Source organism: Quercus robur, chromosome 11 (genome assembly GCF_932294415.1).
Source record: "Quercus robur chromosome 11, dhQueRobu3.1, whole genome shotgun sequence".
Classification (NCBI taxonomy): Eukaryota; Viridiplantae; Streptophyta; class Magnoliopsida; order Fagales; family Fagaceae; genus Quercus; species Quercus robur.
In genome coordinates this window covers 35,995,078-36,019,839 of record NC_065544.1, presented here as the reverse complement: position 1 = coordinate 36,019,839, position 24,762 = coordinate 35,995,078, and the positions used below count along the sequence as shown (strand labels likewise).

At 33.7% G+C, this 24,762-nt stretch overlaps 1 protein-coding gene across 5 annotated transcripts; it reads right to left on the bottom strand.

Annotated features, from left to right (window-relative positions):
* Positions 1 to 683: 683 nt before the first annotated feature.
* Positions 684 to 24,533, bottom strand: LOC126705575 (DNA repair protein REV1). Of its 5 annotated transcripts, XM_050404645.1 has the most exons (27): positions 24,249 to 24,533; positions 23,929 to 24,073; positions 23,460 to 23,575; positions 23,270 to 23,346; positions 22,534 to 23,048; positions 22,194 to 22,331; positions 21,879 to 22,011; positions 21,695 to 21,783; positions 21,472 to 21,522; positions 21,187 to 21,387; positions 19,246 to 19,365; positions 16,679 to 16,771; positions 15,034 to 15,093; positions 14,861 to 14,947; positions 14,558 to 14,641; positions 14,358 to 14,430; positions 10,771 to 10,839; positions 10,480 to 10,581; positions 9,155 to 9,448; positions 8,976 to 9,049; positions 6,944 to 7,442; positions 5,400 to 5,460; positions 3,593 to 3,709; positions 3,326 to 3,498; positions 1,587 to 1,744; positions 1,429 to 1,495; positions 684 to 1,285 (listed from the first exon to the last, which is right to left on the bottom strand). In XM_050404645.1, exons 1-22 carry the CDS (start codon positions 24,452 to 24,454, stop codon positions 5,429 to 5,431), a joined length of 3,258 nt encoding a protein of 1,085 aa, XP_050260602.1. In that variant the 5' UTR covers positions 24,455 to 24,533; the 3' UTR covers positions 684 to 1,285; positions 1,429 to 1,495; positions 1,587 to 1,744; positions 3,326 to 3,498; positions 3,593 to 3,709; positions 5,400 to 5,428. The 5 variants fall into 5 exon arrangements, with proteins under 5 accessions (XP_050260602.1, XP_050260599.1, XP_050260601.1 ...); XM_050404642.1 differs by lacking the exon at positions 3,593 to 3,709 and having other exon boundaries at positions 6,862 to 7,442; XM_050404644.1 differs by lacking the exon at positions 3,593 to 3,709.
* Positions 24,534 to 24,762: the final 229 nt, after the last annotated feature.

The window sequence follows — 24,762 nt, the reverse complement described above, 5'->3', positions numbered from 1 at the left end:
CCTGGCTAAAAAATTGACATGTTTTACCATTCACCATAAAACATTAGCAATGATATAAAACATAAAAACTTTATTTAAAAAAAAAAAAATCTGAGTTGATGGTGTTGATTTCTTGTTAGTCTTTCCTTTCAATTTTTTTCTTCTTTTCAATTCATTGATTAAAAAAAAAAATCACATATTTTTCAATATAATTATTTTAAAATATAATGTTGCTAGTATTAATTTGACTCTCCTCAGTCCTCAACATGATCTAAGTTGCTAAATCTTTGCCTGAAATCATGTAACTTAAGAAGTCAAAAGAATGTTACCACCACCTTTAAGCCAAGAATTTGGTGAGAGAAAATCATAGGTGTCTATCAGTAAAATGACCACAAACACGTGGACACTTTTATTTGTGTAAAGTAACAAACACGTGGACAAAAACAAAGAAATGTTTACAAAGTCAAAGGCTAAATCCACAGTATACAGTATTCACATAAGTAAAGATCGAAAAAGTCAAGACACGTATTATAAGTCGTAACTTGCATGCAATGTTTTTGGGTACCAAATTTTGAAGTCGTTGGCATTGAAACTGAATCCATAAGGGAACAAAAGAGTCTACATTTCAAAAATATGATGCCTGCTATTTCATTCTATAATGGAACAAATGTCAAAGTATGTTAAAATTTGAGACAATTGAAATCGAATCCCTTAGTCAAATTATGTCGATACATCTAATTTTTATATACTTCATAACACTTAAGTCAAACTAATACAAGTAATATACATTTTGGGATTTCAAAATCTAAAAACAATAATCATATCATGCCCGAGTCAAATACAAGATTTATATTTACAAGTAATTGAGCAAGGGAAAACCTACCTTTATCCTTTTTACTGCAGAGCCTTTTGGCCCTATTGGCAATCCTACAAACCGAAGTGCCTGCTCTTTTCCTTTTTCTTTTTTTTTTTTTTTTCTTTTTTTTTTTTTTTTTTTTTTTGATAATTTGAAGTGCCTGCAATCACCTAATTAAGGAGAGCAAGTGGATATGAGGAAACTAATGAGTAACTAACTTCACCTCTAGTTTACAACCTGTGCAATACTATACAAAATATTAAACCCAACAAAACCAAATGGAACAAGAGCTCACAATGTCAGACAGGACTTTCATGTATAAAATACACAGATTTTCAAACTTCAACACAAGGTGCAGATTCGGAGCAGGAGAGGCAGCGGCAATTCACAAGCTACTACAATCAAGTATTTCCAATAACTTAATTGCCATGCACTTCAACACCAACAGAACTGTAAGCAAAAAAAATTTCAAGTAATTCAGAACATGTCTTTACTCAAATGCACTTTATGAATGAGATGATCTTCGATATCACATAGTATCCAGCATTTTGAGTTCTTTACTCAAATACTCACAAGCAAGCCCAATGACGAACCTTGTAAATGTTTCCAAGATCTGGGTGTAAGAATCTTATCAGGGAGGTCCCATCTCTGTCTCAGGAACTTCAACAGGATAAAAAAATTTTTAATTAAGGTCTCTAATTTTACCAACAAATATAATAAACTTAATTTATTCATGAGTTGGAATGTGAACCTGTTATGCTTGGATTGGGCCCAGTTATGAAGTTAATGAGCTGAAGCTTGGGCCTAATATAGCTTGTTTCCAAAACGAGCTCAATGCTTGAACTGTCTTGTCTGGCTCATAGGCTCGTAAGCATAACACTTTCATACAGGCCTCCAATTTATGGTTTTCTGTCATCCAAAATTTTATAAGATTTATAGAAACAAAAAGCCCTGAATAGGGTAAAAGTCTGTGGGTGTGTGTGAATAAAAAGGCCTAAAGGACATGTATTTCAAATTGACAGGTTATGTCATCAAAGATAAGAGTACAATCAATTATATTCTAAGATCTTTTGAATTTTAAATACATAGTAATAAAAAATTGACACAAGCTATGAGTGATTGATTTTAACAAACTGAGCAGATCTGGCTTATCAAACTTTGATGAAATGAATTAAGCATGGATTGCTGGCAACAGTTTAGCTCAAGGTCTCTGAATTATAAATAGTCAACTGAGTATGTGTAACTTACCAATTTAAAAAAACATTAGCTTTAGAGATGCAAATGAGCCAAGTTGAGCTATAGCTAATTGCTCATCCCTAAAGCTAAAAGTTAAAAGATTTTGATGGCTAAAATCACATTACCACAGATGAGTTTAGTGATTTATCTAACAAGGAGGGGGGAAAAGGATAAAAGTTCTGATGGCATAGTAGGGAAAAAAATCGCAATTCTTTATATATATATATATATATATATATATAAATACAAATCACAACTCTATAAATTACATAATGATGTAAAGGTTACATGTAACTAAACATCCATGTTTAGTTTCTTTTAATGCTTCTCCACTTGAATCTGAAATAAAAGTAAATGATTACATTTAAAAAAAAAAAATTTTTTTAAAAAAATTTGATGACAAGAAAATATACCCCAAAAGTGACCATTCTCTTTAGCCTGTCAATCATCTATGAAGAAAAAAGAAATTTATAAAAGGACAAAATATAGAAATAAAATGAAAAGACGAACCTTTCAAGTGTTGCATATAAGTGACCTAACTATAATCGAAAGAAAAATATATGCATATTGACTAGAAAGTCAAAAAGTCTATTAATAAAATATTTGATCTACTGTTCAAACATGAAAAGGGACCACAAAGAATGCTTTGTGAGACAAGTTTGTGATAATCCAAATCAAAGAAAAGATAGGAGGAGGTCAACCGAGACAGCTTGATAATGGAGTACTAATTATAACCCGACCTTTAATAAATGTCTTTTCTATTAATTAGCAAATTCTACTAAAAAAATGGAACTTAGGTATACCACAAATATTAAAAGGAAGTGCAAAAATTTTCAACTTAAACATACAATTCAAGTTATAAGCACAATAAAGAGAAAACATACATGAGTAAAGAATAAAATATTATGCAATAGGACATGAAGATTTCAATATAATAAAAATGTTAGTAAAAAATAAAGTAGAGAGACAAAAAGATTCATAAAATTTGTGTAGCCAACCCCAAGTACATAGAACGGACATAATCCTCTGTAAATCTTGGCATGTATTTCCACCATAAAAGCGCAGTCTTTAATGATTGCAACATAATATTTCAAGTTACGATGTATGATGCACATACATTTAGAACGATTAGAAAACTGACCAAGGGAATGCATTGATAAACTCATACATACATACATATATAAATATATATATATATATATTTTTTTTAAATCATTAAGAAAATTGGTAAGTATATTGCTTAAGAAATCATACCACTCCCCAAATTTTGCATTGTGGTTTAAAGGTAATTATCCCTCATGAATTGCACAGTGCACCGCTTGGACACTGGAACAAGGTTAATCAAGCAGAGAAATCACACAATAAGTGCAGCATTAATCCTTCAATGACATATGCAAGTTTCCTCCATAGTTTTCTCCAACCAATGCCTGCAGGGTTGAGTTCCAGAAGGAAAAAAATAAAAAATAAAATCATATCAAGAAAGATAGTTTTATCATATCAAGAAAGCAGTTCAGTGTTTACCTAATAGCAAGAGAGCAACTTAGGCAGTTACAAATTTATGACTATTTTTATTCAAACCAAAATGTAGAGGACAGTATTCAACTTGTATGAATCTCTTTACAGCAGTTCAATAGATCCCTTCAGGAAAAAAAAGAAAAAACACTAAGTCCAAATATGGATAGTATTTCCGACGTGACACAGAGAAACCACAAAACACTGATGCCATAGTAATCTACATTGTGGAATGCACATCCTACAAACCCAGTCCACTTCGATCATACAACACACTTTAGTTTTTATCGCAAATTTGTACAAAAAATATTACCCAGTTTTTTCTATTTATTATTTATAAATATAAGTCAAGGTCACAAATTAGCAAACAGAAAACTTACGGCATAGGAAATACTTTTGGAAGTGACTATAAGGCAGTGATCCTAGCAGCTAAAGACACAAGTGTTATACATGTATGTAAGTAGATGCTTTCACATACTACTTTTTTCCCTACCTAAGTAAGAAACATAACACTGTAATTTAAAGAGGCTTGTTTCATTTATCATCTGTGGCTAAAAAATATAATCATTCGTGCATATAGGACTAATCATTGCTCTCAACCATGTAATCTAAATAAATCTACACCTCCGGTTTGGAATGTGGTTGATGCGGGATGCATAAGGAAAAATTTATTTTATTGAATTTTGGAGTCAAATGGAATTTTTATTGGTCAATTGTTTTTTATTATATCCTAATAGTTTATTAGGTTATTAGTATTTTATTCCTAGAAGCAAAGTTATTTTTTAATTCAATAATAATTATGGTTTTCTATATCATTTAGAATTAGGATTTAGTAAATCTATATAAAGGACTATAATGTACCCCTATTAAAGGGAGATTATTTTGATGAATAAAGTTTCTATGAAATTGTCTCCATGGTCTAGTGCCAGGTCCAGCCAACCCTAGGTGCTAATTCCTGTTGGTTTTCCTTATTTTGTGATGATGTTTAGTGGCTTTCCTTCATTTCGTGTTGATTCCTAGGTCATCATCAATCTTTATTTTCCCTGTTGTAAAAGTCTAGTTTGTCCTACATTAGTGTATACCACAATTTCATTGCCATTCCCTTCCCATCAACTGATATGAATCCACGTCAATTTCATTGCCATTCCCTTCCCATCAACTGATATGATTCCACATCATAGGCAATGTAGTTCTTAATTGTACAAAAGAAATATGATCCAAATCATAGGCAACATAGTTCTTAATTCTACAATAGCTTCCAAACACAATGTTAGAGAGTTCCATCTTGATTAAGTGTAGGCCTTGCTATACTAGTTGGACCTCTCCAAACCAAAAACTTCAACTATTAGGTGAAGAGGCCCAACCAGTATATAAAATATACAGGTCAACTAATTGACACATTTGATAAAAAATGGTTTAAAAATGCTTTACAACGCTGTAGTCTAGGGTAGGATTCAGTGAAATCCCTACACTTCTAATATCAAGTCCCTTTTATTTATAAGTCTATTTTCAAGTCTTATTGCACCAAACAACAATAAAAACCGAAACTGTTTAGAACCAGCAATGGGGAAAAAATTTTCTGAAGGGTCAAAAAAATATATAAATTACTCTAAAAAGCTGTTTTTTAATCATTTAGATGAACAGGGAAAGCCATGGAGGCATGGGAAAATCCTAATTCCTTAAGGCCTACATCTTGCAGATTTTTTGTTTTTTAGTCGGGACATGTTCAGTTTAACTCATAGAAAGTAGATGCAATTTATACATAGGACATCCTAAGTAAAGCCACAGCAATAATCAGGAAAATTGAGGTACTAACCTGAAGGTAAGGAGAGACTATATTGTACACTAGTATGAATAATTCTGATTTCGTTGCAAACCTGAAGAATTTGAGTATCAATCAATATGCATGTAGAACAGCAGTTTAAGATGCTTGAAGAAAAGATCAGAAACAATCAATCCGGAACATAACATACAACAAAAGATCATGAAATAGCATCATTACCATATAGATGGTAGAGAATAATAATAATAATAATAACAATCTAACATGATACAATATTTGTTCTTTATAGGTAATAATAAGTTTATTATAAAATAAATACGAAAGGGCATCTCCTCAGTTCTATACAAACAGGGACCTTATAAATCAGATCCTATGATTTATAAGACCACTCAAATTTTGAAGATTAATAGTACAATCAGAGATTTAAAAAGAGGTGCAAGTATCAAATCCTCTCTTCAGGAAACCTATCACAATCTATTTGATTTTATTTGATCATCAAGCAAAGCAATCTGGAACACTCAAATTATCACCAAAGATGAGCATATATTCATCATTTCCAACAAATGTCAAATAATATTAAATCCAAGACCAACACCCATAATCAGCATTTTGTTGATCACAACTGTTTACTTTATATTGTACAACAACAACAAAGTCTTAGTCCAAAAAATTTTGGGGCCTACTATGAATCCTCAACAGATTAGTTAGGGTTAACCACATGTATTTTTTTCCTCCATTCTATCCTATCTAAAGTCATGCTCTCTATTATCTCCTTAATTGACATGTCCTCCTTTTAGCCTTGACAGACAAATTACTGGTGCAACTTTCCAGACATTTAGAATAAGTAAAAATACAGAAGTTATCAATTTAAATGAAGATTTTTGGACAGAATTCTAGGCCAGCAGTTGGGAATATTTTCAACCCAAATGTCATCAGCAAATGAGTTAAGTCCACATTTATGAGAATGATTAGATTACTATAGCTCCAGGTTAAAAAAATTAGTCAGTTTCCTATCAGTTTCATTCACATCAACAACGCACATTCAAGCCTATAAGATAGAAGGGCCATCATGCATTGTGAAGTTTCTTTTTTTTTTGATAAGTAACAAAAATTTATTGATTCCAAATAAAACATCCTTGTACACTGGCAGTGTACATAGGGAGGAGTACAACATCATGCATTATGAAGTTGATATATGGATGTTTCATAAACAGAATCGGAATACACAAAATACGCTATTAGCTAAGTCTCAACTATAAGCCAGCCTGAATTCAGGTCATGCCACATTTTTTTAAACCAAGAACTTAAGAATTTACATGCAAAGACAACCCAAACCATCATAACATTCACCAAAAGATGTTATGTGGATCAAATTAGAAGACAGAAAAACCACTTTCAGCTTTAGTGCCAAATGAAATGCTATTAAAGGAATATAACCACGGAGAAGGATAAACTATGCATGACGGAAAGAGATTTAGCAAGCCCCAAAGCAAACCTTCGAAGAAGACGAAAACAAACATAGATCTCTTCAATATCTAATTCTATCTTTAGTTTAATATACTGCTTCAGAAGCTCACACAAGATGTACATAGCTTCATCCCAACCATCTTGAAATGCATCTAGTTGATGTAAAGATACAGAACTAATACGCTGCAGAATTGGAGATAAATTTCCAGTTGAGCCTGATTTGTAATACATCTCTGCAAGAATGTTTAATATCAAGCAATTGCTGACTTTGAACTTATCAACCCACTGTGGAGGAATTCCAACCCAAAGATTGTTGTCCAAGACAAAATCCTTTGATCCAGAGTTTTTCTCAGCTGTCTTGGTACCTAATGCTTCCAGAGGGATTTCTGTAGGATCCAAGAGAACATTTGGAGAAAAGACTTGCATCCTGTGTGCAGGAAGATGCTCAAGTATGTCAACTTTCAATTCTTCAGGCAACTGTTGTAAAACCGCGGTATCTACTTGACTTAGAGAGGAAGGTATCAAATCAGTTTTCTTGAGTCCTGAAGCAGGAACAAAGGATTCTGCCCCAGAAACTGACGGAACTTCCTTAGCTATATGCTGCTCTGCCTAGCAAAAAGTAAAAGTATTGAATAACCATAAGCTAAAAATACTGATGTAAAATGCATGTAAATAGAGCAAACCTCAATCATTATTTCATTTTAGAACAATTGCCAAAGCAATACTCAGTAGCAATATCCTTAACTAGGATTACAGCTTATGTATGGGACAAGGAAGGTAACTGAAGTGTTGTGTTTCTCTCATTTATCTTAAAGAACTTAGGAAAAGTATTAAAATGATAAACATAAACAGAGAGAGAAATAAGAGTACAGTAGATAGTTAGATAGACAATGTTCAAAATTAGACCCAATATACAGGTAACTATGTTCAAATTTTCTTTTTATAGCATGGTATTTATAAATAACGAATTTTATTATCTTATCTAAAGAACTACCCCATGCATTAATAAACACAAGGAAGCCTAAGAAATAGATCAAGTCTTACATGCAAACGAAAGTGATTCAGTGAATTATGTAACAGTGCTACTATCACTAATGCCTTTAACATTCAATATTTGTCTAATAAAGGAAATCTTCAGCTGAAATCTTCTAAGATGCAACGATTTCACTCCCTCCACAAAATCCACATCGACCATTCATGGGAGCTTTTAATTACATCACATTTCAAAAACTCACAACTCAATGTCCAGCATGACTGCATCAATGACTAAAAGAAATTATATTATTATTATTATTATTTTTTTTTTGATAGGTAATTCATTAAAAAATTGTGATCCCAATACACAGATTGTGTACAGAAAATGCACAAAAAAGATAAATAGCATCAAAGAGCTAACTAATGTACAAAGAGACAAGAGTCCATGAAATCTAATAACCCCTCAACCAAGAAGGATACAAGTGGCAAAGTCCACTCATATAGCGTCTTCAAAAATAAAAACTTCAGCTTAGCAACACTTAGTTCCCGGTCTTCAAAACAAGATATTCTTATAAGCAATCCCTTGTATCCTATCTTTCAGCATCTTAATAAAATTGATGGACATAAATGAAACAATGCTAGTACTTTGTCACTTAAGAATCTAGTAAGCAAGTTGCTTTGAAGTTTTTTCCAACAGACAACATGCAATGCAGTATTCTTATAAAATATAATAATAATAACAATAACAACAAAAGATTTTAGGGAGAAGAAATTGATTTCCAAAATGACAACAACAAACCCGGGAAGAAAGGGGGAAAAATGTCAAAACCTTTTTAGAGGCACTTTAAAATAGAAATATGGCCATTTAACAGACATTTTGATATTGTGCAAGATGGATTATAAATTAAAGAAAATCAAAATTAAGATAAAAATATAAGTCTTGCAGAATGCAATAAATTGAAAACTCTTTCATATAATTTTGATAATAGCCAGTCAAGGGAAAAATAAAGCATTAAAAAGAGAAAATTCTTTTTCTTTTTTTTTTTGATAGGTACATTAAAAAAAAAAAAAATACCATGCTAGAAAGAGAAAATTCATGAAGAAAAAATACCCATTAAAAGAAAAGAAAAATCATATATATATATATATATATATGTGAAATGTTACCTTATTTTCTACTGGAATTTCATTTTGGAAGACCATGCTAGAAAGGAGAGCTGCCTGCCCCTCTTTCATTGCACCTAAGCAAACAAATTCAACACATCCCTTATGAACTCAGAATTAGTAGATAAACAACTAGTGATATCCTGGTATTATTTAAAAAAAAAAAAAAAAGAAGCCCTCACCTTCTATTTTTTCATGTGAATAAGCGCTCAAAGTATGGTTGATATTTTCAGTTTTACCTTTATTTTTAGCAATCAAATCAACCAATTTCCCACCATATATTTCATTCAACTCTGAAAAAAGTTCAGGAGGAAGGCTCTTTAAAACTCCCATATCAAGATGACATAAAGGTGGCAGCACTGAAACCTCATTCAGACAAGCTGCACCATTGGAGGTATTACTATCCATTTGAATTGAAAGCCCAACTGAATTACCACACAGCTGACCCAAAGTTTCATCTCCCTTTCCTTCACAACCTGTGAAATGGAAACCAATACCAGAAGCCATACAATTTTAGTTCATCTTCAACCAGTCAAGAATACAAAAAAATAATAGTTACATGATACATGGAAGACTAGGAAACAATCTGAAGCTGTCACATCAGCAAGGGCGGACATATTTTGCCTGAAGTTTAAAATAATGTCTAAGTGGCTTGTTTTATAAATTCAGCAGTAAACACTTTCCTGTATTGAATATGAATACATAAAACCTTCCACATTAGATAATTAGCTAAGAATTTTGGTTGGAGAGGACAAGACAACTTACAAATTAGCTGCATGGGATCTGGTGTCAGCAAACATTATTTAGTAAATGAAAAAAAATACTCAATGTACTTTTTTTATTTTTTATTTTTTTTTTTTGAAAGCATACTCGATGTACTGATCATATTAAATCCCAACACTGATCAATAACATAAGGCTGATACTTTGGAACCAAGAATAGATATGAAAAGTGCTCCATAACTATGTTAGAATACATGAAACCTGTATTCCACTAGAAAGAAGGAATGTAAAGCACCAAACTCTCTCACTCCATACATGTGCATTTAGTGATGAAAATTTGCAATGTGCTTTGTTGATATCCAAAGAGATCTGTATGACTTCAATTTTTTTCTCTAATGAAAACTTTATTAGTGAACTTCACCACTCAAATTTTACAGTCTCAGTTTGTTGGATGCCTAATCTGCCGTTTAAAATCATATTCACTTGTGAAATTTTTTATTAACATGGACTTCAGATAAATGCATGTCTAGACTCTAGAATGATCTATTCTTACAGTGTCTTAAATTTATTTATTTCTCATGTTTACCCAAAGAAATAGAACAAAGAATGGTTAATAAAAAACCATACAACTAAGTCTCTCTAGGTGAGTTAGCTTTTAAAAATAAAATGGTTAGCAAAAATATACTGAAACAAATGGGAACAGTGGTTAATTGCTAATACCATTTCCAACTGTACAAAAATTATTTGTCAAGTAAACACAATTTAGAATTATATCACCCAATTACCTTGATTAGAACTCTCTTTGGCTACATAATTGTTCTTGCACAGTTCTTCTGTTCTGGCTGAGGCAGAGGTGAGCCATGATTTCAAAGAATTTCTTTCAAGCCCTTCGAACAATGAAGCAACAACCAGATTCACTATCAGTCAGAATAAAGTGATGCAATCCAGGTTGAGGGTTGGGGGAGGGGGTTGTGTAAACCACATTTAGTCTTTCAATAGGCACACTATACAACAGTAATGCAGGTTTGGTAAGCATAATGGAAGTGGGAACTAGGTTCAAGCAATAAAACACATACCTTGCTTGGAATTCTCTGTGCTTTCAAGCCTGGAAACTTGCAAGCCAACACCCCGAATCTCCTTGACATCTATGTAAAATTAATGAACATATAGATGTTTAAAAAAAAAACATACTATGTGATAAAACTAATCTTAAAACTCAATTTACTATTATCAAGGAGGAAAGTATCAAAGCAGTCACCATGAACCCTCATGCCATATAGTAGTTAATATATAATGGTCATAACCAGGTTACAAATCTCAGCCAACCTAAACAAGTCCTCAAGTGACAAACATAGTGACTAATGATACAAACATTTTTGTATACTAAAAAAAAAAGGGCCAAAAACTTTAATTTGAAATAAAATACAGTTACAGTGCCAGATGAAGAATCAAATGAGAAGGGGCAGAGAGAGAAGTGAAAAATTTATTAATTTAATCAACAATTAGTTTTATAATAGAGATAGCTTAACATCTTGAACATAAAAAGCAATTAGACCATAATTTTTGCCATTTAATAGAGAACACAATATAGACAAAGGCAACAATCCATTGGTTTTTGAACCCAAGCCTGTCAAGGTTTGGAGAATCTGAAACTCCAATGGGGCTTCCACATCAGGTTCCATTTCAGGTTCAAGTCAACCTACTTATTTTGGCCAATTATCACAATCTTGTTTCTCATCAACTCTCAAACCCATCTTTTTAAGTCAAACGAGTCGAGAAGCATCAAGGGAATCAAGACTGCGTCAACCAATGGCAGAGCAGCAGAAACCCACAGTAAGAGAGTTGGAATCAACCAATCCACCATGCAATATCAAGGATCAACTACAAATGGTGGTCACATTGAAGGGGAACCACAATTGCATTCCAACCCACAAGTGCCGTTGAATTTAGATGGCGGTAGAAGGGAGACAATTCCAATGTACAACTTACATTAGTTTCGACGATGACTCCAATTGTAAGTTCCAAGTCCCAAAAGAGGAGGAACACACTTCAAGGAAGGAGTTGTTCTCATAACTGACCCAAAAACCAACTTTTCAACCAACCCATTTAAACTAGTATGATGAAAGTTTTTTTTTTAATAAGTTAGTATGATGAAAGTTTTAAGGAAGATACGAGATATTGATGGCACAAGAATAGCATGGCTAGAGAAAGAATATCCTATTTGGAAGCCTAAGGTTAAGGCAAAGCCTAAGAATATGTTATTTGATTATTTAAGAGTCAAAGGTATTTTTTAAAATTCTACAATGGTTGGGTAAAGGCTATAATTATGGTCCATGGGTTTTTTTTTAAACATAAGTAAGTCTTATTTAGTTTATGGGTCTTGTGAGCTTTGGTTTAATTCAATTGGGATTTGGTATAGTCAAAATAGAAGACCTAGTTCTACTAGTAGAAGTTAAGAGTAGGATCTACATAAGTGTCTTATTGTACTCAAACAAGTTAGAGTTGATTAATAAAATAATTGAGTGTTCTGTGTATTAAGGCACGTTGGCCTTAGGCTTTTTTTTTTTCCTCCCTTTCTCTTCTTTTCTTCTCTCAGGTACTGTTCACAATCATGTTCAAAAGTACTGTTTAAGTTACCATTCACTGTATACAGATTTTACAAAAGTTCCATTCTGTTTCTTTTCCTTCTTTTTTTTTCAGGCATAAATCAAATATTTACTCCATTGACCCTTAACTCTTCTTAAAGGGTTTTAAACCCAGGATCCACAAATTCTCCTAATTCTAAACCCACCACAATCAACTCAACTATAGGGGAATTCTCTGAGTTCATTTTCAATTTTGATTCTTTTCCTACTTTTTTCAGCCATAAATCAAATATGTTCTCTTTTCAACATTAACTCTTTTTCTAATGGGTTCTAAACCCATGATCCACAAATTCTCTTAATCCTAAACCCACCACAATCAACTCAACTATTGGGGAATTCTCTGAGTTCATTTTCAATTTTGATTCTTCTCCTTTTTTAAACCATAAATCAAATATGTTCTCTTTTGAACCTTAACTCTTTTTCTAAAGGGTTTTAAACCCAAGATCCACAAATTCTCCAACCCTAAACCCACCACAATTTGTTGTACGTCAGATATCAAGGTAGACTCTACTCTAAGTGAGCCAATTTTCTGCTAACCCTTGAATATACATTCTATTGAAGCCTATGAAGAGACATTCCACTGAACCAGATATTTCAAAGTGGGTTAGACAGATGACCAATGGATTCAATAGATATATGGGGGTGTCATGCAAATACTTCAAAGACTATGAGGAGAAAATTCTAAGCTTATTTGTAGCAATTGAGGCAAAATGGAAAAAGAAGGGAGCAAAAGGATATCCTCTAAGATCAGTTGACTAGGCCACTGAAGGTAGAAGAGATCTGAAAATATAGAGTGATCTTTAAATTATAAGGTTAAAAGCGATTTTCTAGTAAGAAGGGGTGGAGGTCCAAATTATTTCCAATAAAGCCAATGGTGACAAGAGGATGAGAATCAGAAATTTACTTAGATCACGGAAGGTTGACTTGGTGTGCCTTCAATGGAAAAAATTGGAGCTGATATTCAAAAGTGTAGAGAGAAGCATTTGGGGTAACAACAAGTAGACTGATGCTATTTGGGTGCAAAAGGGGCTGCTAGTGGTATATTATTGCTTTGGAATAGAAGGATTGTAGAGAAACTTAGAGAGTCTACGGGAGATTTTTCTGTTTCTTAAAAATTCAGAAATGTGTGGAGGGCCAGTTTGAGTGTGCTTTTGCTAGTGTGTACAGGCCTAATGGGATATAGTGCAATTCTATATGAATCTGTACAATGAAGAGGTGAATCGGCGGCCAAGGTTGAACGGCCTTCCTTTCAATCACATCAGTGAAAAGGAGGCTGTATTAATAAAGAGAGCTTTTGAGGAAAGGTTTTTGGGGTGGTGAAAGAAATGAATAGAGTCCATATGGGTTTTCTTTGGCTTTCTTCCTAACTTGTTGGAATGTAGTAAAAAATGATAACATGAGAGTTTAAAAAGATTCTCAATGATACATACTAATGAAAAAAAAAAAAAAAAAAAATTCTTAATGATACATTTATTGCACTTATTCCTAAGAAAATTGGGGCTGTGGAAATTAAAGACTTTCAACCTATTAGTATTATTGGTGGGGTCTATAAGATCATTGCCTAGGTCCTAACTAATATGTTTAGGTTGGCATTACATAATAACATCTTAGAATAACAAAAAGCATTTATTAAAGGGAGACAATTTCTAGGCTCAATTTCAATTTCCAATGAATGCTTCTTAGATAGTAGAATCAAATCAAGAGTCCGGGGGATATTTTGTAAATTGGATTTGGCGAAAGTATGTTATGATGTAAATTACGGCTTCTTATTGCCTATGTTGAGGTGATGTCGGTTTGGTGAAAAATGAAGATTTCTATTTTTGTGCTTCGAAGTGGTATCAGGTCTAAATATCAACTTGGACTAATCATATCTTTTTCTTTTTTTTTGATAAGTAACTTGGCTTAATCATATCTAACCAATGTATACTTCCCATATACATTGATTGCGCTCCTTTGTGCCCTTAATGAATTTTCTTTACTTACCAAAATTAAATTAAATTTAGAGGAAGCTGACTTACCCAAGTGGAAGAACCCAAAAAGCTGCTTTGTTATCCTTTGAAGTACTTCCACATCATCAGTAGCAACCGGAACCTTTAAAACATCAATTACTATTATAGTTTGAACTCAAATCCCCAAGCCAAAACCATTTAATGATGCAAAATTAGCTCTATATACACACATAGATATGCATATAAAATTATGTCAAGTATATTTCTACCGTTGTGGAGTGACTCAGATTTTCGCAATCTCCATGGCCCATATACTTTATAGGCTCCTCGGCATCTTTTCTTCTCTTTTTTATCTAAGATCAATGAATCACATAAACCAAAAAGTTTTCAAATTACTTGGATCACATAAAAGACAAGAAGCTCCTCAAAATATTTAAGGCACAGTAACCTCTTATAAAATTAAAAGAAAGATAAATAAATGAAGAGCATTCAACTTGAATCCAGTAATAAATCATTCAAAGCTAGTAATGATAAAATATATTTGAATGATACATTAAACAAAAATATGACACCTTGAGGGTAAAAGTGCGCCCTTCCACTCCACATCCTTGCAAGCGCAACGAAACCTCCTTGCAGAGGTTTGAGAGGAAGTTTTGAGCCTAAATAAGCACTATGTCAATAACTATTCAAATTTATTAAAAACAGAAATGTGATAATTAGCTTCAAAGTGCATCAAAATACCAACATCTTTCACATCCTTGAACCTCACACCCCAATTCACTTCAGCACCTACAGATTTGCTTTCCTGCAGATCACATCTCTGATAAGCAAGGCTGAATGATCGCAAATGAAACAAAAACAGAAGTAAAGAATATTGATCCGAACAAGAATGCTAAATTCAAGTTAGTTGGCTCATATGGGCTGTGACACCTCTTGTCATCAAATCATAAATGAACTTTAGCATGATGAACAACCGTTGTTGCAAACAGGTGTTTAAACTATACAGCAGTCCATGTTCTTTGTCAAAGTATTAGATGAAGATAAGAGATATACAATTTTATTGGCCATTGTGATATATAACAAAAGGAAAAACTTTTTTTTTTTTTTATAGATAACATAAAAATATTATTAAAAAAAGTGTCAAACCAAGTACATCTATGGGGGCACAAATCAGGAACCAACAACGATCAAGTAAAACAGGAAGGGAAGAACAAGAAAAATGAGAAAATACCACACTCCAGTCAAAGAGAATGTGCAAGAAAAAAGACTTAAACTCTCGCAAAGAAAATTCACAACCCTCAAAGCTTCTAGCATTCCTTTCATGCCAAATGCACCATATCAAACAATGAGGCAATATTCCCCAAACATTTATGTTGCGATGTCGCCCAAACTTTCCCTGCCAAGACTCAAAATACTCAATAACTGTATGAGGCACAACCTAGTGGATACCAAACAAACTAAATACTAGTGACCACAACTTCCAAGCTATGGGGCAATGAAGTAGAAGGTGATTCACTGACTCCCTACATCTCTTACACATATAGCACCAATCAAGCACAAGCACATGTCTTTTACGAAGGTTGCTGTTGTTAAGATCTTACCTAAAGAAGCAGACCAAGAAAAGAAAGCTACCCTTGGAGGAACCTTAGATTGGCATAACATTCTCCAAGGGAAGGATAAAAGGGTGGGAAGGATAAAAGGGTTGGAGGGTAGAAGGAACGATAAAATCCTCTAACCCCAAAACTTCTGTTCTTTGCTGGCTTCCAACAAATCTCGTTAGGACCAAACTCCCGCACGGTCAAAGAATAGACCATACCCATAAACCAATCAAAACAAAAGGAAAAAACTTACTACACACGTTAATACACAAACCTTTACACACGAAAAAGTAACTGAAATCGTGTCCAACTTGAAAATCATGACTTCAAGTCACAATTTCAGTTTCTTTTTCACGTGTGTAAAGGTGTGTGCATTAGCATGTGTGTAATAAACACTACTCATAACAAAAAAGTTCAAACAAGATCAAAATCCAAGGAATATCACAAACAACTGGGAACCATGCCTCATATTGCAGAGGTCACTATTTCAAGTCTCCCTTTCCCCCTTCCCTTGGGGTCAAAACTTATCCCCCAAAAAAAGTTAGATAAGATCATAATTTCCTGATTAACAATCATATACTTAACTAATCACAGATAACAGCCAAGTACAGCACCTAACTAGTGAAAGAAAAAATCAATAACATTCCATTCATAAAAATGCAAGAGAACTAACATGACACTCACTACAGATATTTGAAAAAGTATTTGTCTATCTTAACCATAAGCTAAAAAGAAAGAAGTTATTTAAACTCAAAACTATATAGTTAATCAATATCGTGTTCTTTGCCAAACCTGAATTAACCCAACCAGCCGATTATCTAGTCCCCTGCTATAATTCCATAGCATCTCCCCAGTCTTCAGTCCAAAGTCTTTTTGAAGAGAGTCCTGGAGATGCCAAAAAGGTGCAAATAGTGGAATACTTGAACATCACCACAATGTAAATAATAAAATTTCAAAATAATTAGTCCAAAATATAGGAAAAGCCAAACTGTAAAGCATTATCAATAAACCTCCAAAGGTTTATTGTCTAATATGGAATTGCAAGAAATACAGCTGACTAGGATGCCCCTTAATGATAGCACACAGACCATTCTGAGCATTACCAATTCTTAGGATAGCCAAGAAGGAAAAAATGATTTATCCATGACCCACAGACTTATAGAAAGATAACTAAAATGAGATATGTTTATGCATAACATAACAACAAATCCCAGGACATTGTCAGCTTTCAAGTTGGCATAAGGGCTGACATTGTTTTTTTTATAGGTAATTTACACACACCTAATGGGCCTTGAACCAACGAACTCACTGTGCACCTTTCGCTTACAAAGGGAGAAGGTGTCATTTGAACTAGAACTCATTGGCCCACATAAGTGCAGACATAACACATCTAAACCAAAATGAAGACGTATAATGCAGCATTTTCATAGGGTATGAAGAATGAAAAAAATATTCCTTGAAGGCCAAAATGAAGCAATATTTTCATTTTAGGTTATACAACAGGAAAACAAATCAAGATTTTACTTCTGACATACTAGATAAACTCTAAAATCTTCTTTATTTGTTCCTAACTCTAAGGACACAATTTGCCCTATTTGATATTGCCTCATCACATGGAAGGCCATATAGAGAGGTTATGAGACATTGCAGGGATCACCCCATCCGCCCTTTCCTTGGAAGGCCAAGGCCCCTTGGAGAATTTCTTTCTTTGTGTGGACGGTGGCTTGGGGGAAAATTCTCACTTATGAGAATTTTCTGGTGTTGTATGTGCTGTTGTAGAGGGGAGACTGTGGATCACCTCTTAATTCATTGTAGTGTGGCTTTCAAGTTGTGGAGTTGTATATTTAGGATGTTTGGGGTTAAGTGGGTTTCACTAGAGAAGGTTCTTGATTTACCATGTGGGTAGCAATGTCGAGGACCAAATTCATATATATGTTTGGTGTGGACTATATTGAGGGAACGAAATCGGAGTACTTTAGAAGATGTGGAGTGCACGTCATCTCAATTGCAAGCACCCTTCATTAGTTCTATTTATGAGTGGCCTTTTGTATCGGGTCTTACTGATATTAACTCTATTCACTCCTTCATAGAATCAATCCATGTGTAGATATTTCTCTCATTGTAATTCTTTAGGATACTTCGTGCTTCTTGTCACTAAGTAGTCTCGTTTCAATAATATTATTTTACCTATCAAACAAAAATATTGCCTCATCACATGGTGAGTAGAAACCTTAAGAATTCAATGTCAAACCAAAATTTAAGCTTTGAAAATTGTTCCTGAATTGGAAAGAAACTTTAAGAAATAGACATAATATGTACCAGATGTTTATGCAGCAAATTTGGGCATTAAAATCAATGATTAGATTTTAAAGTACAGCTTCCTAGTTAAGAAAGTATAAATAGGGTCTCAATAAACAATCAATTCACTCTCGAATCATTGGCGTACTTGAATAGTCATTTGACTTCAAAGACTCAAATGCAAACAGATGTTTAAAATTTCTAAACACCTGTCCTGAACTTAAAAGGTAACTTCAAACATTCTTCAGACCCTAATAACTTGTATTTAAATCTTTGGAAGAAAGATTAAGGGCTTTAAAAATCTTCTCTCTAAACATTAGGGTAGTTCAAGACACCTTAATTTGAGTTTATTTCTTACATATTAATACTTAATTATTTCAGCATTTCATATTTCAACTTTTCAACCATGTTTGATTATTATACTTGTATCTCTTTAGAGTCTTGTATCTCCTTTCATTTTCAAGTTTCCTAGGCATATATTGAATATTTTTTCCCCATCCATTTTTTTTATATAAGTACTGATGTAGGGGATGATGACATGGCCAAGTATGCCACATGGCAATGGTAATGACACGGCCAAATATGCCATATGGAAATAGAGATACCATGGCTGAGTATTCCGCTAGGAAAATCTAATTCCCATGCATGAAGACCTGGCCAAAACATGTGTATCATGTGGTTAATTGCTATAGTTTATTTTGATCTTATTCCCAATATACCCTTCCCTTTACTTTATTCATATTTAAACTTTTTGAAAGTTTGTAAGGGCAATTTTGAAAACTTATATATTTCTCTTTGAAAAACAAAGCATTAAATGATGTTACCTTAAAAAGTTAAATTTCTAAAATCGACAAACAAAATGTAATGGAGTATAAATGAATTGTACTATAGATTGAAGGAAAACCTTAAGTGTACAATATGTGTGCAAAAGGTTCACCAAAATAATACATGCAAAATTCAACCATTCTAATTTGATAATCATAAAACAAAATGGAGAGGTTCACCTAATTTAACCATTTTGGCAAATGAAAAGAAAGGAAATATCAGTAGTATAAAAGGACCTTGGAAATCATACGCAACTGTCCACAAGTCCAAACATTTTGCTTCTTCAACTTCTCCTCTAAAACATGCCCTATCCCTGGAAGTGCCTTGATTGGAAGTTGACTTAAATAATCATCAACCTGAAATTCTCAAACTACGTTAGGCAATCTGCACTAACCCTGAACTTCTATTTATAGTTTTACATGATATTTGACAATAGATAGAATAACAAAGTCAACAAAAAGTCACAGCAAGCAACTAAGGGCCTCAACCTGGAAAATTGCAACAAGGAAAGATAGATAGAAGGTAAAAAAACATCCAAGTCATCCTTACTTACCACCCACTTAAAAGTGTTAAAACAAAATTCAGTAACAAAAATTGTAGTGTGGACCAAGGACCAAAGGCATTAGCTCCATCAATAATTTTGTTTTTAAACCATATCCAAGCTTATGAAATAAGGTATATTACCAGGTAGAATAAAAAAAATAAGAAAGAACAATTTATAAAAATATAAGTAACAAAATAGGCATAACTGAAACTTAAAGCTTATAAGGTGAAGTAAATCCAATTTCCAAAGAAACATTAACAAGCATAATTGAAATGGAAGTGTTAGGGGTAAAAGATAACAACGTGCCCATTGTATATGACATAGCAGCAATATAAATCTCAACAGAGAAATTCAATGAATGAAATGGAAAAAAAAGGATAAACCAAGTTTTCAACCATTTACTATAATTCCATAAGAACAATAAGTTCTCATGGGATTGACAAGGACAAAATCAAAATGTCCATGCATATATTGAAAGCACTTGGGGCAAGATACAAGCAAAAAAATTAATGCAGCCTTCTTGATATCATTGCCATTCTTATGTTAAACTCCTGACACGCACTTTATTCCAAATGTCCCAATATGTTATAACACCCCCCCCCCCCCCCCCCCCCTTCCCTAATAAAAAAAATATAAGATAAAAAACTTCACCAAGGGGAAAATTTGAAAAGAATGTCAACCACACCAGATGCAGTAGAAAGGCTGAGCTAGTTCAACTGATTGAGAAAAAGAGTTGACTAATGGAAGGTCCATAAGAGGTATTTCCGTCAGTATTGAAGACATTTGATTCAACAATTATCATCAACTCTTTCAAATTTCAATTATAGATCCTTAGTAGTCAACATGAATATTTAGACAATAGACAATGAGTTGAAGAGATGCAAAGTACCATATATATGTTATATAAAAGATGAGGTAAATTTTATAGAGATGGACATCCATGGGCCAAAAATTTAACCATGCATCCTTTGATGATAATTTTTTTGAAGAGAGAAAGAGAGAGAGAGAGAAACCTCAAATATCAACTACTCCAGGCACCCAGCATCAAATCTCTACATATTCTAATATACATGTTTAAAAATAAATACATGAATAAATTAAACATAAGCCCTGGCTCATAGAAGCCTCCTTTGATGATAATTTTTTTGAAGAGAGAAAGAGAGAGAGAGAAACCTCAAATATCAACTACTCCAGGCACCCAGCATCAAATCTCTACATATTCTAATATACATGTTTAAAAATAAATACATGAATAAATTAAACATAAGCCCTGGCTCATAGAAGCCTCATGCAAGAATCCACTAAGAAAATAAAGAGGGCATTGCCTTCTTGTGTTTGAGGAAATGAAAACAAGAATCTAAGATGCCTAATAATTTAACAACAGAATTAATATTTAAAGTAGTTCTTAAATAGACAATGAGAAATTTTCAATTTAAACTTTAATGGCTGCCAAATATAAGATAATCTACAAGACTCGAAGGCATGCAATCCCAACATAATGATAAGGCTTTTTTTTTTATAAGTAAAAAAATAATTTAAAGCTGTTAAAATGCTGTGCTTTACATACTTGAAAATTATCACATTCAGACATACATACACAACTTATGAGCATGAAAATTTTCCCAAAACACACCCTTTCAGGAGGAATGTAACATTGACCATCCGGTTTTGCAGTTCTAGTGGCAAGGCGAGCCATAAGCATATTCCCAGCAATACCAACACTTGCAGTGCATCTGGTAGTCTCAAAAATCTCTTTTCTTATTTTTGAAGCTAGAAGCTGGGGATCCCCCTCTGATTCAGTCACATCTAAAAAGGCTTCATCACAGCTTACAGCCTACATTCCACATCAGTTAAAATATTAGCAAGACAACAAGTGAAAACTGATATGCACAAAATGAATTCATTTTTACAAGCAGACCTGCACTTTGTTGCCATGCTTATGCAATACGTTATAAAACTGATCAGCTACCTGCAAATTGTCCAACAGATTATGTGCCACCAATAAACCCAATAAAAAAAAAAAGGAAGATGAAAGATAAAAAGCAACGCAATTAGAAGAAAATAGAAAGCCAACTTTCACACTCTGAGAAATTTATTTGGTCAGGAAAATTAAATGTTCAAGTGTATGGTTTACAGCTTACCTCCTCATAAGCTTCAAAGTTGTATGGAAATATGACCAAGTGGGGACAAAGAGCCTTGGCATTTCTAACAAACATTCCAGCCTTAATTCCTATAAGAATAAAAATATAACTTAAATGCAGAATAGAAACCCTGCAAGAAGGTGGTAAGGTTGATTGAGATAGAGAGAACTTAGCACAAACCAACCATAATCTCGAGCAGGGTAGTTTGCAGATGAAATTTCAGCAGTTCCTTTCGTGTTGTCTGAATGGCATACAGCAACAGGCTTATCTCGTAATTCAGGATGGTTCCTGATGACAACTGAGACAAAGAAGCAATCCTGGAGAAGCAAATCAGAGTATAGAGATTACCATGTCAGCATTACATCCATTCTTACAGGCTCAAATCACATTATTCTAAAATTGGTAAACTTAACAACCATATTATATCAGTCTTTAGAAGGAAAACAATAAACACCCAAAGGCCAAAGTTATATTCAACAGCCAAGAGTATAGAGATTACCATGTCAACATGCATAACGGCAGTCTTCAGAGGAGAGGCTTTAATATTAGAACTTGTGCAGTTAAACCCATTAGATAAGCTATGAAAACGTTTACGGTATCGATTTCTCCAGGTGCCTATGAAGTGCAGCCTCGAGTTCTGCAGAAATTATAATATGGTCAGAATATGACCTGAAAATGCCCCAGGGCAGATACAAACAAAGTCATACATAACATGATGCAACAAGATGTTCTGTCTGGTAATCATTTGAACACATCAAGTAAACAAACTTATTGAAACACATAATTATTAAATATACAGCCAATATTTCTTTTAACCAATTTGCTTTCCTATTCATTACCTTGAAATAATTTTCCACAAAATTTGGATCCCCAAGAGTTGAATGACTCTGATTAGAAGGCTCACTGACCATTGAACTTGGTGAACCTTTCATATTTTGGTTGTTTATGCAGTTGCTGCTAACAAGTGCAGCAGGTTGGTAATGACTTGACTGCAGATCATTTTTTACACTGCTTTCATCTTCTGCATCAATATTACTTGGTATTCCCATAGCCACTTCACAGGGTTTGCCAGAACTGCTAGCTATCTCCTCAACTAATGATGCATTAGAGTTCTCATTCACAAGATCATCTGATTCTCTACTAATTTGCTTACGGTGCTCAAAGGGTTCACTCACTTCAGAAAAATATGTATCACCTGATGTACCAACTTTTAAAGACGAATCCTCAGCTTCAGGATTTACTTGACAAGGTGCATGAGTTGAGGCACTGTTGGAGACTGAGCTTCTTTTCAGAGTAAAAAATGATGACAACTTTGGTTGGTTATTAGCAAGCTGATCGAGTTGGTATGGAACCCCTGGAGATAGCAAAATCAAATCCATAGCAAATTAGATAGATGAAGAAGAGGAAAAAGAAAATCTTCAGAGCATGTCCACTACAGAGGAATATAGCACTGAAAAATTCTCACTCCAGCCATGTTGAGGAGACCAAGCCTCTTTTTTCCACTGCATTTAGTTTGGGTCTCTAACAAGGTATTTTGTCAAGAGAAATCCAAATTTATAAAATGCATGAACTTACAACTCAAAAGTTTATTGGCAGCAACAGACTCCAAAATCCACGCGGGTTTTACCACAGGGAGCCCACGGCTAAAGGACCTGAATTGAAATTACAAACAATAACAATCACAATGATTTTAAAAATAATAATAATAAACAAACACACACACATTCGTAAGAGTTTGAAAAAAAAAAAAAGAAGTGAGATAAACCTCAAATTCTTAATTTTACTATCAGGAAGATTACTGCAGATGATATGGGTTACACGACGTCTTGAAAAGTAATTCTCAAATCTTCCACCATGCTTTAACATGTAGCCTCGCAGTTCCTGAAATAGCTTACTATAAATAACAGTGACAAATGAAGATGTAACAATAACCCTTGATTACTAATCTATAACACTAATAATAACTCCAAAATTTATCAAATTCCACTGTTCAGTTCCTAAACCCCACCCCACACTTGAGTTCAACCTATTGAAATTAGTGTAGACGAATTTTTAAAGTCATTGTCCTGTTTTTTAAATAATTCAAAAGGTTCAGAGTTCAGACCAAGAACTGGAACAAATTTAATATAAGGTCTACGTGTCCAACTTTCATATCTCTTTTTTACTATTCTTGTTTAATTTTCTCAGCAACCAAGCACAGTTCAACAGAAAATTCTTATAAAAAGCGATTGAACCTGACTGGAAGGAACCGTGAAACCATCGACAAAGATGGAAACCCCATCGAATATAGGCTTCACAGAACCCGAACCACCATGAGAAGAAGTCGAAGCTTCGGCTTCAAACTGGTTCTGAAGTTTCCTATTCTTCTCCACCATATAACTACATTAAAAAAAAAAAAATCGTCAACAACACCATCAAAAAATCGCAATCAAAACACAAACACGAAGTAACAAATTCAACGGTGCTTGACATGAAGAAATTCAAATAATTCTCAACCATAAAATCATAAATTTTCAAAAATTGAAGGAATGAGAGAGAGAGAGAAAAGAAGAACCTGCCAAAATTGGAGAACGGTGAATTGCTGAAGGAGGAGCGAGACGAAGAGCGAGAATTGGAGCCCCAAGCGACGCCTAGGGTTTTCTGACTGGTTTTTTTCTTCTTATTGGAAGGGTTTGAATTTGAATTTGAAGAGGCCGAGTTACGGTTATTATTGAAGCTTCTTTTGGCCGAGTTGTCTGAGCGAGTCGATTCCATGCTCATTTTTCTTTGGAGAAATGAAAAGAGTGTCGAGCAAGCTTTTCAACGCAAATGCTTTTCTTTTTCTTTTTTCCTGTGCGTGGGTGAGATTTAAATGAAGCGGCAAAATGGAGCTTCTGTGAGATATATATAGTGGAGGACCCAACCAGTCCCATATGGTTACGGGTTACCTGATGGACCATGATTCATGGATAGTTGATTGTGCTTGGGTCGGGTACATGGTCAAATTACAACCCGAGTAATTCTAGGTCGCAATATTTTCACAACAAATTATACATAACAAATCGTTATCTACTGATAAAAAGTAATGT